The sequence below is a fragment of the Poecilia reticulata genome, chromosome 13 (genome assembly GCF_904066995.2).
Source record: "Poecilia reticulata chromosome 13, P_reticulata-male-v2, whole genome shotgun sequence".
NCBI classification, from domain to species: Eukaryota; Metazoa; Chordata; class Actinopteri; order Cyprinodontiformes; family Poeciliidae; genus Poecilia; species Poecilia reticulata.
The window spans coordinates 9,134,935-9,149,963 of NC_088842.1; the positions used below are offsets into that span (position 1 = coordinate 9,134,935).

The 15,029-nt window shown below is 40.5% G+C and overlaps 2 protein-coding genes and 1 long non-coding RNA gene across 3 annotated transcripts; all 3 read left to right on the forward strand.

Annotated features, from left to right (window-relative positions):
- The first annotated feature begins 543 nt into the window (after positions 1-543).
- On the forward strand, positions 544-4,007 carry LOC103474275 (extracellular calcium-sensing receptor-like). The gene is made up of 7 exons (XM_008425113.3): positions 544-918; positions 1,015-1,304; positions 1,439-1,731; positions 2,100-2,305; positions 2,433-2,654; positions 2,746-2,869; positions 2,948-4,007. The coding sequence occupies exons 1-7, from the start codon at positions 658-660 to the stop codon at positions 3,844-3,846; spliced, it is 2,295 nt and encodes a 764-aa protein (XP_008423335.2). The 5' UTR covers positions 544-657; the 3' UTR covers positions 3,847-4,007.
- A 1,513-nt stretch (positions 4,008-5,520) lies between these two features.
- On the forward strand, positions 5,521-6,487 carry LOC145554684 (uncharacterized). Its single transcript, XR_014090670.1, has 2 exons — positions 5,521-5,653; positions 5,725-6,487. It is a non-coding gene; the product is annotated as an uncharacterized LOC145554684 (long non-coding RNA).
- A 4,173-nt stretch (positions 6,488-10,660) lies between these two features.
- On the forward strand, positions 10,661-14,978 carry LOC145554686 (extracellular calcium-sensing receptor-like). The gene is made up of 8 exons (XM_081614909.1): positions 10,661-11,058; positions 11,424-11,718; positions 11,808-12,097; positions 12,241-12,536; positions 12,967-13,166; positions 13,264-13,485; positions 13,571-13,694; positions 13,770-14,978. Exons 1-8 carry the CDS (start codon positions 10,766-10,768, stop codon positions 14,681-14,683), a joined length of 2,634 nt encoding a protein of 877 aa, XP_081471035.1. The 5' UTR covers positions 10,661-10,765; the 3' UTR covers positions 14,684-14,978.
- The last annotated feature ends 51 nt before the right edge of the window (positions 14,979-15,029 follow it).

Sequence of the window (15,029 nt, forward strand, 5' to 3'; positions counted from 1 at the left end):
AATATAAAAAGGATAAAACACATGTTGCATGCACATGAGGGATGGGCATCTCAGCTTTGTTTACGGGCCTGGCATTGGCCTTGTGTCTGTTTGAGGTTAGAACTGTGGCTGGTTGGGGTGGGTCTGATGGTAACGCTGATGGGGTTTCATCTTTGAAGTGTACCTTGCAGGGTATTGCTCATTTACCTGCCTTCTCAATGGACGGCGACTACATCGTTGGAGGTGTTTTCTCAATCCATGCCAACATGCACATGGTAGATAATAACTACACCACAGCTCCTGAGCCTCTGAGGTGCACAGGGAGGTTAGTGAGTAGAGCGTGGAAATGATGTTGAACTGAAAAGCTGAGATTTTTTTGTTTTCCAACATTGACATAGGCTGTGATAATATGGCTTATTTGAATTTTTCTGTTTTAAATCTTTTAAAGGTTTTAATAACTTTAATGAAAAAAACCTCTTAAGGGTTAGGTTTTATCAAAAAAGATGGCTCCTAATTTTTTACTTTGTACTGATGTGTACTGTATTGGTCAAGTGACATTTTCTTCTGGATTGCTTTGTAGCAACATGTCAAATCACTTTGTCTTTTAAATGCATACGCTACACACTCATACTTTGTGTGTGCAGAATAGACCCACGTGAACTGCGCTTCTCTCGTGCGATGATCTTTGCCATCGAGGAAATAAACAACAGCACAGAGCTGCTGCCCGGTGTGAAACTGGGATATCAGATCCACGATTCTTGCGCATCTGTGCCTGTCGCCGTGCATGTGGCATTTCAGCTGGCGAATGGCCACGACTCTGTGTTTCACACAGCTGATGAATGCTCTCAGTCTGGCACTGTAATGGCTGTTATTGGGGAATCTGGATCCACTCCATCCATCAGCATGTCTCGTGTTATCGGGTCCTTCAAGATTCCTCAGGTGGATAGCTTCGTATGTTGTTCTCTGCCTAAGGAAATCGTCTCTCTCCTCCTGTAATTGTTACGCATATAAGCTTAATTTGTTTTTTGGTTTTAGGTGAGCCACTACGCCACGTGTGCCTGTCTGTCAGATAAGAAGCACTATCCAACTTTTTTCAGAACAATTCCCAGTGACCAGTACCAGGCTGATGCACTGGCCAAGCTGGTGAAACACTTTGGTTGGACTTGGATAGGAGCCGTCCGGTCGGACTCGGATTATGGAAACAACGGCATGGCAGCTTTTCTTGAGGCGGCGCTCAGAGAGGGAATCTGTGTGGAATACTCTGAATCCTTCTATCGGACCAACCCACGCAGTAAAATCCAAAGAGTCGCTGACGTTATCCGGAGGTTTCTGTACCTGCTGCATGTATACTTTGTATAGAAGAGTTTCAGCAAATTAGACAAATATTCAATTAAAGAAACTGATTTGATAAAAAAAAAACTGGTATATGTTATATAATACTTTAATCATTTCTCCACAGATCAACATCAACTGTCGTTGTGGCATTTGCAGCTCCAGGCGACATGAAATTTCTTTTAGAGGAGCTGGCTGAAGACCCCCCTCCTCCTCGCCAGTGGATTGGAAGTGAGGCCTGGGTAACGGACCCACACCTGATGAGCTTCAGTTTCTGTGCGGGGGCCGTCGGTGTTGCTATTCAGCAATCAGTCATTCCTGGTCTGAGAGACTTTCTTCTCAACCTTTCTCCCTCACAAGTGTTAGCCTCTTCAGTGCTGTCTGAGTTCTGGGAGGATTCATTCAACTGCAAGCTGAAAAGTGAGACAGTTTACTCCCATTTTCCTGAAAAGTAAATGTTAAAAGTGAAAAAATGCGGCAAAGGTGATGATCTTTTTTCAGCATGTGCAACCCAGAACATATTCAAGGAGAAAAATAGTCTTAATTACTTTTAAAACAATAACATATTATTATTTTTTCTACTGGAAACAAAGAAAACTTTGAATGTTCTTCTATGATAATTCAGCAAAAGGTTTTTAACTACTCAGAATGACATTTTTCTTATGTGTAAGGGGATTAATGCCACATTTTAACATTTCAGATAAAATGTCATGAGATCTTTCAAGACTCCCTCAGAATGTTTTGTTGCATTTTTGATAAGATTTGGTTTTATCTTTCCATGTCATTAGGCTCTGATCTAGACAAAAGGACGTGTGACGGAACTGAAGACATTAAAAAACTCTCTAACCCATACACGGAAACATCTCAGTTAAGAATCACCAACATGGCATATAAGGCTGTTTATGCAATAGCACATGCTATTCACAATGCAGTTTGCCTGAAAACAAATGAAACCATACACTGTGATAAACACATTAAACTGGACCCAAACCAGGTCTGTTTGAATAGAGAGTGTGTTGGCAAACTAATTCTTTGACAACACATTTGTTATTACTTTTGTTACAAGCCATTTAAATGTAAATAGTCTGTTTCTTTCCCTTTAATGCTGTGTTGCTTCACAGGTTTTCTCAGAGCTGAAGAAAGTAAATTTTTCCAGAAATGGTTATCAAGTGTCATTTGACCCCAATGGTGATCCGGTGGCTTTTTACGAGCTGGTAAACTGGCAGAAGAATGACAGAGGAGTTAATCAACTGGTAAAAGTGGGATATTATGATGCATCACTGCCAAAGGGCCAGCAGTTCCACATCAACTGGAACATAACCTGGTTGGAGGACAGGACTGAAGTAATGAAATGAAACAAGAGAGAAACTTTTAAACAGATAAACCTTTGCTTCGTTGTTGCTACATGAGAACATAATTTGTTTTGTGATATAGATACCAGTTTCATCGTGCTCAGAGAGTTGTCCTCCAGGAACTCGTAAAGTGTTGCAGAAAGGAAAACCAATCTGCTGCTACGACTGCATACCATGTCCTGAAGGAGAGATCAGTAATATGACAGGTAATTGTAATCATTACTAAGTACTAGCTTGGCAAAAAATATCAATGAGTTAACAAATGTGTTTGCTTTATATTTTAGATTCTCCTGACTGCTTTCCATGCCCCAAAGAGTTCTGGCCAAATGCAAAGAGAGATGCTTGTTTTATTAAACCTGTGGAGTTTCTGTCCTTTGATGAAGTCCTGTCAATCATTCTGGCTGCAGTCTCAATCAGCGGAGCTTTTCTGGCCATCATTACAGCAGTGATTTTCTTCTATCACAGAACAACTCCAATTGTCAGAGCCAACAACTCAGAGCTGAGCTTCCTGCTGCTCTTCTCTCTGACTCTGTGTTTCTTATGTTCACTAACTTTCATTGGAGCCCCCTCTGAGTGGTCCTGCATGCTGCGACACACAGCGTTTGGCATCACATTTGTTCTCTGTATCTCCTGTGTTCTTGGGAAAACTATAGTGGTTCTAATGGCCTTTAAAGCTACACTTCCTGGTAACAATGTCATGAAATGGTTTGGACCTGTACAGCAAAGGATGACTGTAGTATTTTTTACATTTATTCAGGTTATAATATGCATCATTTGGTTGGTTGTGAGTCCTCCCTTCCCAGTGAAAAATCTGACCACCTACAAGGAGAAGATCATCCTGGAATGTGCGTTAGGCTCTGCTGTTGGTTTCTGGGCTGTGCTCGGCTACATCGGCCTGCTGGCTGTGTTTTGCTTTGTGTTAGCTGTTCTAGCTCGGAAACTACCTGATAATTTCAACGAAGCCAAGATGATAACCTTCAGCATGTTGATATTCTGTGCCGTCTGGATCACCTTCATCCCAGCTTATGGCAGCTCTCCTGGGAAATTTACTGTGGCTGTGGAGATATTTGCTATTCTGGCCTCCAGTTTTGGACTGATACTGTGTATATTTGCTCCAAAGTGTTACATCATTTTGCTTCAGCCACAGAAAAACACCAAGAAATATTTAATGAACAAAAGTTAAGTATCCCTTTTAAATTGTCTGGAAGCAATATGGTTGAGTTGTTTATGTTATGATAATTCATGGCAATTTATCAACTAGCATTTACATTTGTAAGCAATGTAAATGTTTAAGTCTTTGTTTTTTTTCCCATATATGTCTGAATTTACTGCTGTTAATCATGACTTGTACTTAAAAAACAACCATCATCCATGTACAAGATGTACCAAGGCTAAACATCAGCTGTTTGCTTAAAACATTAAGCCATAATCATCAGAAATACAATAAAGACTTGAAGCCGTCACTATGTGTAATGAATCTGTATAATTTATGACTTTTTGAAATCGGTGAATATTTTTTACAATACTTTGACTTTTGATATATCAATGTATGTCTTTGACTATGGAAGACTGGATATTTTTGATTATTAAATAAAGAAGATCTTGTCTGTAATATTAACGAAATTTTCAATAAGAATAAACTTGATTTATTCAAAAATAACAAACCTAAATCTGCCAGGGGTATGAATAATGTGAGGATTAACTTTATGCAACTTGGCCACAATTGTCAAACCTCTGACACACAAAGGTTCATCTCAAATTTTAACCCCTTAAAAGGTACATTTGGCATTTGATGGTTTATCAAAATTAAAGCAAAATGCTAAAAGAAAAAAACCCTCAATTGTTTGAAAATGAGCAATGAACATAAAGCAGTAGGTACATACAGTAATACCCAGGGGTGTTACTGTATGTAACACCCCTGGCCGGTACCCCACGGTACCCCTAAAAGATTTAGCGGGGGTATGCAGTACCTGCATGAGAGAGGAGCGACTGTCTGCTGTAAAGAATCAACGGGTTCACTGTGCAGCCACTAATCAGCCGTGACTGATTAATTTTTCAAGAACAATCTAAAACACAACTTAATCAGTTAGTAAATAACTTTTTTTCCCATTTCATATTGTTTATGAAATGCTTTACTAGAGCAGCGGTCCAATACGTCGATCGTGGAAGGTTTTGAGTCGATCTCGGCATTAGGTGACAAACTGAACGCCGCCAGGATTCTGAGACCAGCACGTCCTCCTCCGACTCCTTATCAAAACGTTTGTAACTTTATTAAAGAACAACAAAAAAAATCAATAAAACAAGCTCAAATTAATGACCCATTAATGGTTTTGTTGCATTACCGAATGCAGTGAAGTTAGTTTCGAATTGGATATTGGCTTTTTCAATATCCGCTGAGCAAGCTGCATTTAGCTCAAGGTTGATCCGATTTATGAACGCTAATTTCGGCCAGCCGTTCTCTAGCTCCCTCCTCAGCGCTCGGAGATTCACTTCACTGCATTCGGTAACACAATAAAACCACTGGGATAAAGTTTGTTTTGGTCTGTGACCTGCAAAGATGGCACCAAGCGATGCACCTAAACGCCCCACAACGTCTGACGCAGTGACGTTGGTTCCAAAGCTCTATTGGCCAATAGTAGACATAGAAGGCAGCTCTCCTCATTACCATAACGATGCAGCAGAAATACAGCAAGCAAAAAAGACGGAGCAAAATATACTTTTCTTGACAAAAACGCATGTTTAGGTTAAATAAGAAAGAAAATATATACATTACTTGACAAAAACTTGTGTAAGGAAAATTAAAAACAATATATATATATATATATATATATATATATATATATATATATATATATATAGCAGCATAAATGGTACGCTGCCACTTTAAGAGTAATTTCAGCTGCTGCATATAAGCAAGCGTTCACCTGACATGAGGCTGCTTGCGTCGTGACGTCAAATTGAAGTTGCTCCCTTTGTTTGCGCCGTTCTGGGTAAGCGTGGCTGTTTTATCATTTGTCAGCTTTAGGAATGGCTATTAATGTCAACTGGTTTGTCTGCTTAGCCTCCTTCGCTGCACCTTTAATATCTGGGTCGATCTGTCCATTCATTTCTGCTGATAGGAAGGTAAGAGCTTAGCGTGGCTAAGTAACACCTGTTTCATGTAAACAAACCCTTCACATACCGTTTTTTATTACAGTTGCACTGCATCTAGGTGGTACTGAGGATCTGATTATTGGGCATTTATCAGGTCACAGGTAAACGGCTGCTGCAAGTTATAAATTTTGTTGTAGCAGTTGAATTAATTTGCTATATTTTTTAGCCACCTGATGACTCTTCGGCATTGCACCTGGATTGACACTCGCTGCTGTTTTGCCTAACTCCAAATTGTTTTAAAAAGACCAACTTGAACTTGCCCTGCTTCTGGGAGCAGTGATGGCGCTATTGAAGGAATGAACTGCAACATTGTAGCGCCATTGTATCACTGTTTTACTTGTATCGTTTCATTTTGTTTGTCTTTCTTTTAGGGACTGAGGCTTCTGTGGTGGCGGTGGTGACCCCTGGTGGCGGTGTCTTGTCTTGCGTGTTTTGTTGGAGCACCTTTTTCTTTCTTTGCCGTGTTTTTGTAGTGTCTAGGTGATTCCCTTTTTCTGCACTGGATGTTGCCCCTTTCCCTCACTACTTCCCCACTGGTAAGCCTCAGTTTCCTTTGCAATTTAGACGTTTTATGATAAATCTTGTTAACTGCATTCACTGTTTTAACCATTCAATTTCAGATCATTATTTTAAAAAGAGATTATAAAGACGAATAAACTTTGTAGAACTTCCTGAATCTTGTCTCATTTTCCAGCAGAACGTACTTGCGTCCTTTCATTACATTTTCCTGGAATTATTCCAGGTGGCGTTGTTGGTCATTATAACCTGTAAGAGTTTATATCTTGGGTTCATAATTAAAAATAAAGAAAATCCACCCCCAGGTTGCCACAAATATATATATATATATATCAAACAGATCCCAGGAACAACATCAGACATCTCAGTCCAGAAATGTGCAGTTCTAGGCACAGCCAAGATACTGCGCAGAACCCTCAAGCTCCCAGGCCTCTGGTAGAGGACCCGAGCTCAGAGGATGAAACAGACCACCCGCGGAGGGTGAGAAGGGAATTATTTATATATATATATAATATTATTTATATATATATATATAATTTCTTAATATGTCAGATATATATTTATTTTATTTATATATTTTATTTGTTATGTCAGTTTTGGTCCTCCATATGTGTCTAGTTGTAGATTCTGTCTATCTATTTATCTATCTAGCTGCTAGCTAATTTTTTGAGACAGGGATTTGGGGTTTTCATGAGCTGTATGCCAAAATCATCAGTATTAAAACAATAAAAAACTTGAAATATTTCAGTTGGTGTGCAATGAATCTAAAATATATAACAGTTTAATTTGTATCATTACATTATGGAAAATAATGAACTTCATTGCAATATGCTAATTTTTTGAGAAGGACCTGTATATATATATACGATACGTTAGTCGTCGTTGTCAGTGTCTTAGTCTGCCGGCCTTAGCTCATCGTGTCAGTCTTTTGTTTTGAGTCAGTTGCTACCGGTGCTGAGCCTCTGTGTTTTCCGCTCTGCCGTGCTGCTTGCTTGTTTTGGACTGTGTCGAGCTACCATTAAATTCTCCATTATCATCACTACCTGGGTCTCGGCGTTCTATCCTCACCACAACCCTTGACAATATATATATATATATATATTACTTTTTCATCTCTTTTTCGAGGTTTGAAACGCTGGCCTGTTAGCGTAGGCTTCTGTTGCCTTTGATTACTCATAAAAGACACTTTGCAGTCGAGTTTGTTGATTTACAATTTGAAGAACGAAGTGTTTATAAACCCTGACAAGTGATATATATATATATATATATATATATATATATATAAATCGTCTCCCGCTGCTCCTCCGCCGTCTTCAGAGTCTCCCGCTGCTCCTCCGCCTCCCGGTGCTCTGTCCGAAGTTCCGCTTCCCAGTGTTCACCCCAGTGCTCCCCCCAGCAGGAGACTGGGCCAAAAGGCCCAGTTTTCTGCTGGGGGACTGGGCCCCCTGCACCGGCACCGGTCCACCTCCGCCTACTGGATCATTTCAGTGGAGATTTCAGACTGTGGCAGGAAGCCGGAGTGCCCAGAGAGAAACCCCGAAACAGGAAACCTGTCAAATCTTTTTACCCTTTTGTCCCATAAATTTAAGTCAGACACATGTTTGGTCCCAGTCAGATTTCTCCAGCCTCAAAATGGTTACTAATTAGGTCTTCTAGGATGTTTTTCTTCTTCTGAATTTAATATTTTTAGCTCCTTTCCAAAGGCACCTTTATCACCTTCCAGAGGAGGGGCTGGAGAAACTGTAACCTCTGGTGTCTGATCATTTCTTCTCATAAATGTAAATCAAACTGTTGTTGGTACGTCTCCGTTCCACATTCTGCAGGCACATCGATGGTCTGATTGGCTTTTGTTTGGTATTTCCTGGTCAGCCTATGAAGAAAAAACACCAGCACCTTGTTATTGGCCAGGCAGTGTTTTTTTCTGCCAGGGTGACCCGCAGTCTGAACAATGGCGTTTGCATGCCAAATCCAACCAGTATTCAAGTAGTGTAGATATGCTGGTTGAAAATAATACCGGTGGAAGGGCTATCAGGGCGCCGTTGTTCAGGAGCCTGAGGGAAGTGGCTCCACAGTTAGAGCAAGGGTTGTTGTCGTACAACTCTCTATGTCACCGCCAAACAAATCCAGCCAGACCAGCACAGACTCCAGCAAACTTTTTATGTTGTAGTCCTTTCCCACACCTGATGGCAGCTTCTTCTCCCTCAGCTCCATCAGAACTGGGGAAAGGTCTTTCTGACAAAAATGCTTGCCGAGCTGAAGGACAGCTGAGAGCATGAGACTCCCACAGCAGGGGATGGACAATGCCTCCAGAAAAACCCTTTCCTGAGCAAGACACCGCTTGGTGACGCTCAGGTTTAGGATGCTCTGGAATGCAGTGCTCACCCAGCTGTTGTGGAGCTCATCGGAGAACTTGAAGAAGTTCTCCTCCGCTTGTCCTTGTCCTGCAGATGTCCTCCCTAAAACTGGCAGATCCGAGCCAGCGCCATCTACTGAATTAACGTCAGGAGAACAGGAAACCTCAACAGCAACGAACATCTTTACATTTAGAGATGGTTTTCTGGACAAATGAGCAACTCTGTTATCTGAAATACAAAGTTCCCCGTACGGGGAACTTTGTATTTCAAAGGACCCTGTGAAAGTGCCCTTCAGATGACTCTTCTGTAAGGAAAGTGATGGGACCAGCGAAACCAAAGCTTTGGCTGTCACTTCACCCACAGCTTTGGCTGCCAGATCAGCCGCAGACAAATCTTCCCCAGCCGGGTTAGATTTTTCTGCGACTGTAGTCTCACCCTCACGGCGTACAGTCGTCTTCGAACAAACCTCCCCAGCTGGGTCGGTTTGTCCAGAGACAGTACTGTCATCCTCTGTACTGTCTCGTACAGAGGGCGAGATGGAGTCCGAGGTCCCAACATCCAACGCCTTTTCAGAACAATCCTCCCCAGCCGGGTCGGTTTGTTTTTTGGAACTGGATGGAAATCCTTTCCAAAACAGATCGTCCTCTTCATCCTGATCATATTCTTTGTTGCAATCCTTTCCTGGAAAGAAACGATCACACACCTTCTTCATCCCAGTAGTCACGCCATATCCAATGCCCCAACCAACCGGGAATATCAGGGGAACAAGCGCCTTCGCAAAACTAAACATTGTTGCTCTACACAAATCTGAAACTCCAAGAAATCTCTGGATCCTGACTGATGCTTAGAGATTCCAGCATTCAAGCATTAGAACGTCTTTGATCTGCTGTGATGCACATCTATGACCTCATCAGTGAGCTCACTGGATTCTGGCGCAATGTCTTGCTTCTGATTGTTGCTATGGAAATGATCAGAACCAGTTCTGCATGACTCAAGCTGACATAAATACTTGAATAAAATTTTATAATTTTTATTTATTTAACATGGAGAGATTAATAGATTTGTATACGATTTAATTTTTGCTTTTGTGGTTTTCCATACCTGCTGTGGTATAAATGTTCTGAAGCCTTTTATCCACTATTATTTTTAATTACTATCAATTCATTAGGATTATTCATGTATTAATCATTGCACAGTGTTAGGAACAGTCTGCAACTTATTATATTTATTTGTATTAATTTTCACAGACAATTTAATGCTGTGACTATTTTACCAAACATAAGAAACAAAAGCAGAAGAGCGAACCAGGCATGCACTTATAGATCCTTTTATTGAGGTCCAGAACCCAGAAGTTCTTGGCTTGCGTCATTCAGGAGCCTTGGGGATAAAAAGGCTTTATGATTGTATTTCAAAGGCAGATGTCAAGAACAACTCGGGCAAGAGTTTGGGTCAGGTGCTATTCTGGGATGTAGACGTGTGTAGGAATCTCCACGATGTCAGTAAGACAGAGTAGCATGCCTTAGTAGGTGTATGTGTGTGGGACCGCTCCACCTTTCTCCATCTGAGAAAGGTGGATTTATTAATATATATATATATATATATATATATAATAAGTCCACCTTTGTGGATTTGTCCAGAGTTGCTCATTTGTACAGAAAAATGTTTTATTTATTTATTCATTTTTTGTCATAGTACCCCCAAGAATTTAAAACTACTTTCACCCCTGGTAATACCCGACTACTTTTTAAACTAACAATGTGAAGCACATGAAAAAATAAAGGAATAGCTTCACAACTTTTCAGAAAACCAGAGTTTCCTTTACACTGCCAGACTTAAAGTTTTATGCTAAGAATCGACATGTTCATAAAACTAAAGTTCTGTGACACTGCAGATTTGATTAGTGTTAATATCTCAACAACAAAACAAAGATGTACATAGAAAAAAAAAGTCAAACATGAAGGTCGTCCAATTAAAACCCTGGATCTCAGCCTGTTGTGCGTCGACATTCACTCCGGTCTCCTGCGACAAACAACAAACGCTATATAGAAAAGCTGAAACACACCTTCATGCTCTTCAGGGATGGGAGCCTCGGCTTTGTGTCTTGGCCTGGCATTGGCTCTAAGTCTGCTTGATGTGAACACGATTGCTGGTCTTGTTGAATCTGTCAGTAGCCCGGAAAAATCAGCGGGTCTTCCATCCAGCGATGCTGGTTTGATGGCTTCAGTGTGCACCCAGCAGGGTGCCGCTCATACGCCTGCATTCTCTGTGGATGGGGACTTCATCATTGGAGGCGTTTATTCTATCCACCACAACATGCACACAGTGGACAACAACTACAACGCAGCGCCTCAGACTCAGAGCTGCACAGGCAGGTTAGTAAGTGAGGAGGTGGAAATGATGTTAATTTCTGGTTAAATTATTATTTTTTTCCTCCTCCCATTGCAGCATCAGCTATTGTTTATTTTATATTGTATAAACATGCATTTATATTGTATAAACGTGTATTTTCTTATTTTAAAATGATGGCTGTTCCATCAAAACTGCATTTTCTTTCGTCCTTTAAAAAACAAAGTGCTTATGAACATTTATTTTAAATGGAGAAATAAATACATCAAGACTGAGGATTATGATTATGACTTTTATATTGTTTTAAACTTTGCAATGACACATATCAGTGTGATGTTTTGTAACAATATGCTAATTCTTCTTCTTCTCTTTATTTCTGCTGTGTGTGCAGGGTAGATGCCCGTGGTGTGCGCCTCACTCGAGCGATGATCTTTGCCATCGAGGAGATCAATAACAGCACGGAGCTGCTGCCAGGAGTCAAACTCGGGTATCAGATCCACGACTCGTGTGCCTCTGTACCGGTGGCCATGCATGCAGCCATTCAGCTGCTAAACAGCAATGACTCTGTGTTTAACTCGGGCGACAACTGTTCTCACTCTGGTGCGGTGATGGCCGTTGTTGGTGAGTTTGGATCCACGTTGTCCATGAGCATATCGCGTGTTTTGGGACCGTTTAACATTCCCCTGGTAAATAATTTTAATTTTTGCAAAATGAAACATTCTGCTTCTTTGATTATCTTTACAGGCTTCATTGTCTTTTTTGTTTTTTTCTGTAGGTGAGTCCCTACTCCACTTGTGCCTGCCTGTCGGATAAGAAACAGTATCCGACGTTTTTCAGAACTATTCCCAGTGACCAGTTTCAAGCTGATGCTCTGGCCAAGCTGGTGAAACACTTTGGCTGGACTTGGATCGGAGCCGTCCGGTCGGACTCGGATTATGGAAATAATGGCATGGCAGCCTTTCTAGAAGTTGCACTCAGAGAGGGGATCTGTGTGGAGTACTCTGAAGCCTTTTATCGGACCAACCCACGCAGCAAAATCCAAAGAGTCGCTGATATTATCAGAAGGTTTCTGTATGACCTACATATGTGCCTTGCATTGATGTGCATCATCAAATCAGATAAATATTCTATTAAACCAAATTATTTCTTTTATTATGGTTGATTAAAAAAAATGTTAGTTTGCATTGATGCATTTTATGTCTCTCAAGGTCAACATCAAAAGTTGTGGTGGCTTTTGTGGCAATTGGAGACATGAAGGTCCTGTTAGAGGAGCTGGCTCAGGAGCCTCCTCCGCCTCGCCAGTGGGTTGGAAGTGAGGCCTGGATCACCGAACCACAACTGCTGAGCTACACTTTCTGTGCTGGGGCCATCGGAGTTGCCATCCAGCAATCTGTCATCCCCGGCTTTAGAGACTTTCTCCTGGATCTCTCTCCCTCAGAAGTGCGTGGCTCTTCAGTGCTGACTGAGTTCTGGGAGGACGCGTTCAACTGCAGCCTGAAGGAAAGTGAGTGGTTGTTTTTGTTGCTGTTTTTGTAAAAAAATACATATTTAAAACCCCAAAAGGTCCATTAAGTTGCTTGCTTCTTTTTTTAATGTAGATTCTGTGTTGGAAAAACATTGCATAACATAAATGAAGTATGAGAATGTAAGATAAGGCATGTCAATGCAAAGGTTTTAACATGCGTGGAAGGTTCATATGGTAAATGTAAATACTACAAACATATCAAATGCGAGAAATATACATCAAGTCATCCTGCGAGAAATTATGTGATCTACATATGCAACAAGTCACAAGGAAGTCAAAGACTTTTGTGTCATGAATATGAATTATTTAGATTTCATTCTTCTGTGTATTCAACTATACACAACAAAAAAAGAGACAAAAACACTTTTTTTTAAGAGTCATCATTCTGGATCTTTTTTTGTATTTTTAGGCAACTATACATCCAAAAGAATGTGTAATGGAAAAGAGGACTTGACGACACTCCAGAGCCCGTACACCGACACCTCTCAGCTGAGAATAACGAACATGATGTACAAGGCTGTTTATGCAATAGCGCATGCTATTCATAATGCATTGTTTCAAAAAGTAAATTTCACCCTTCTTCAAACACAAAGGCTGGAGTCAAAAGAGGTCTGGCAATCAAATACTTTACTGAATTGAAATATCAATCTAATGAAAAATGCTTTACTTTAAATTTTCTAATATTTGTCGCTTTGCAACTCAATAGGTTTTTACTGAGCTTAAGCAAGTTAACTTTTCCCAAAATGGTTACCATGTGTCATTTGATGGGAACGGGGATCCAGTGGCTTTTTATGAACTGGTGAACTGGCAGAAGAGTGCAAGAGGAACAATCGATCCTTTAACGGTGGGGTTTTATGACGCTTCGCTGCCAGAAGGCCAGAAGTTTCGTATCAACAGGAAAATAACTTGGGTCGAAGGTGGCAGTCAAGTAATGATAAGTGTTCAAGCAATACAAATCTGTTGTGCTACTTTTGAAATTATTTTGCTCATATTTGGACATTTTTTTGTTTCAGGCTCCAGTCTCAGTTTGCTCAGAGAGTTGTCCTTCAGGAACTCGTAAAGTGTTACAGAAAGGAAAACCAATCTGCTGCTATGACTGTATACCATGTCCTGAAGGAGAGATCAGTAATATGACAGGTAGAATCCATTTTTTATCATTCAAATCTTAACCATGATGTACTTACTAACAACGTATTATAATGTACTTGTTAGATTCTTCTGACTGCTTCCCGTGCCCCAGAGAGTTCTGGTCAAATTCAAACAGAGTTGCTTGTTTCCCCAAACCTGTGGAGTTTCTTTCCTTTGATGAAGTTTTGGGAATCATTCTGGTCGTTTTCTCTGTTGGTGGAGCTTTTCTGGCCATTGTTACAGCAGTGATTTTCCTCCATCACAAAACAACTCCAATTGTCAGAGCCAACAACTCTGAGCTGAGCTTCCTGCTGCTCTTCTCTCTGACTCTGTGTTTCTTATGTTCACTAACTTTCATTGGAGCCCCCTCTGAGTGGTCCTGCATGCTGCGGCACACAGCGTTTGGCATCACATTTGTTCTCTGTATCTCCTGTGTTCTTGGGAAAACTATAGTGGTTCTAATGGCCTTTAAAGCTACACTACCTGGTAGTAATGCTATGAAATGGTTTGGTCCTCCACAACAAAGAATGACTGTAGTGTCTTTTACATTTATTCAGGTTATGATATGTATCATATGGTTGGTTGTGAGTCCTCCCTTCCCAGTGAAAAATCTGACCACCTACAAGGAGAAGATCATCCTGGAATGTGCGTTAGGCTCTGCTGTTGGTTTCTGGGCTGTGCTCGGCTACATTGGCCTGCTGGCTGTGTTTTGCTTTGTGTTAGCTGTTCTAGCTCGGAAACTACCTGATAATTTCAACGAAGCCAAGATGATAACCTTCAGCATGTTGATATTCTGTGCCGTCTGGATCACCTTCATCCCAGCTTATGTCAGCTCTCCTGGAAAATTTACTGTGGCTGTGGAGATATTTGCTATTCTGGCCTCCAGTTTTGGACTGATACTGTGTATATTTGCTCCAAAGTGTTTCATCATTTTGTTTCAACCAGAAAAGAACACTAAGAAATATTTAATGAATAAAAATTCAAATGTGGGTTTGTAAATTAGCTATGAATAAAAAATAACATCTGGCCAAAAATGGCCTCTAAGAAAGAGTTTCAATTTGAAAAGCATTGATATGAAGCATTGAACTGTGACAATAAAACCAAGTGTCAAGAAATATGTAAGGGGACAAATACTTTTCAACAAGACTGAACTCATCAAGTCTTGATAGAGTCAAATATGTTAGACCATATATTGTTAGTTATCATATTTATCTTTATTTGTAAGTAGTTGTTTTCATTGTCAGGTCCTGGTTTTTTATTGGATATGTTTGTGTGAAGCAAAGAAAAAATAAAATAAAAACTACACATTTAAAACTAATTAAACTTTTTTCTGAGTCACTTCAT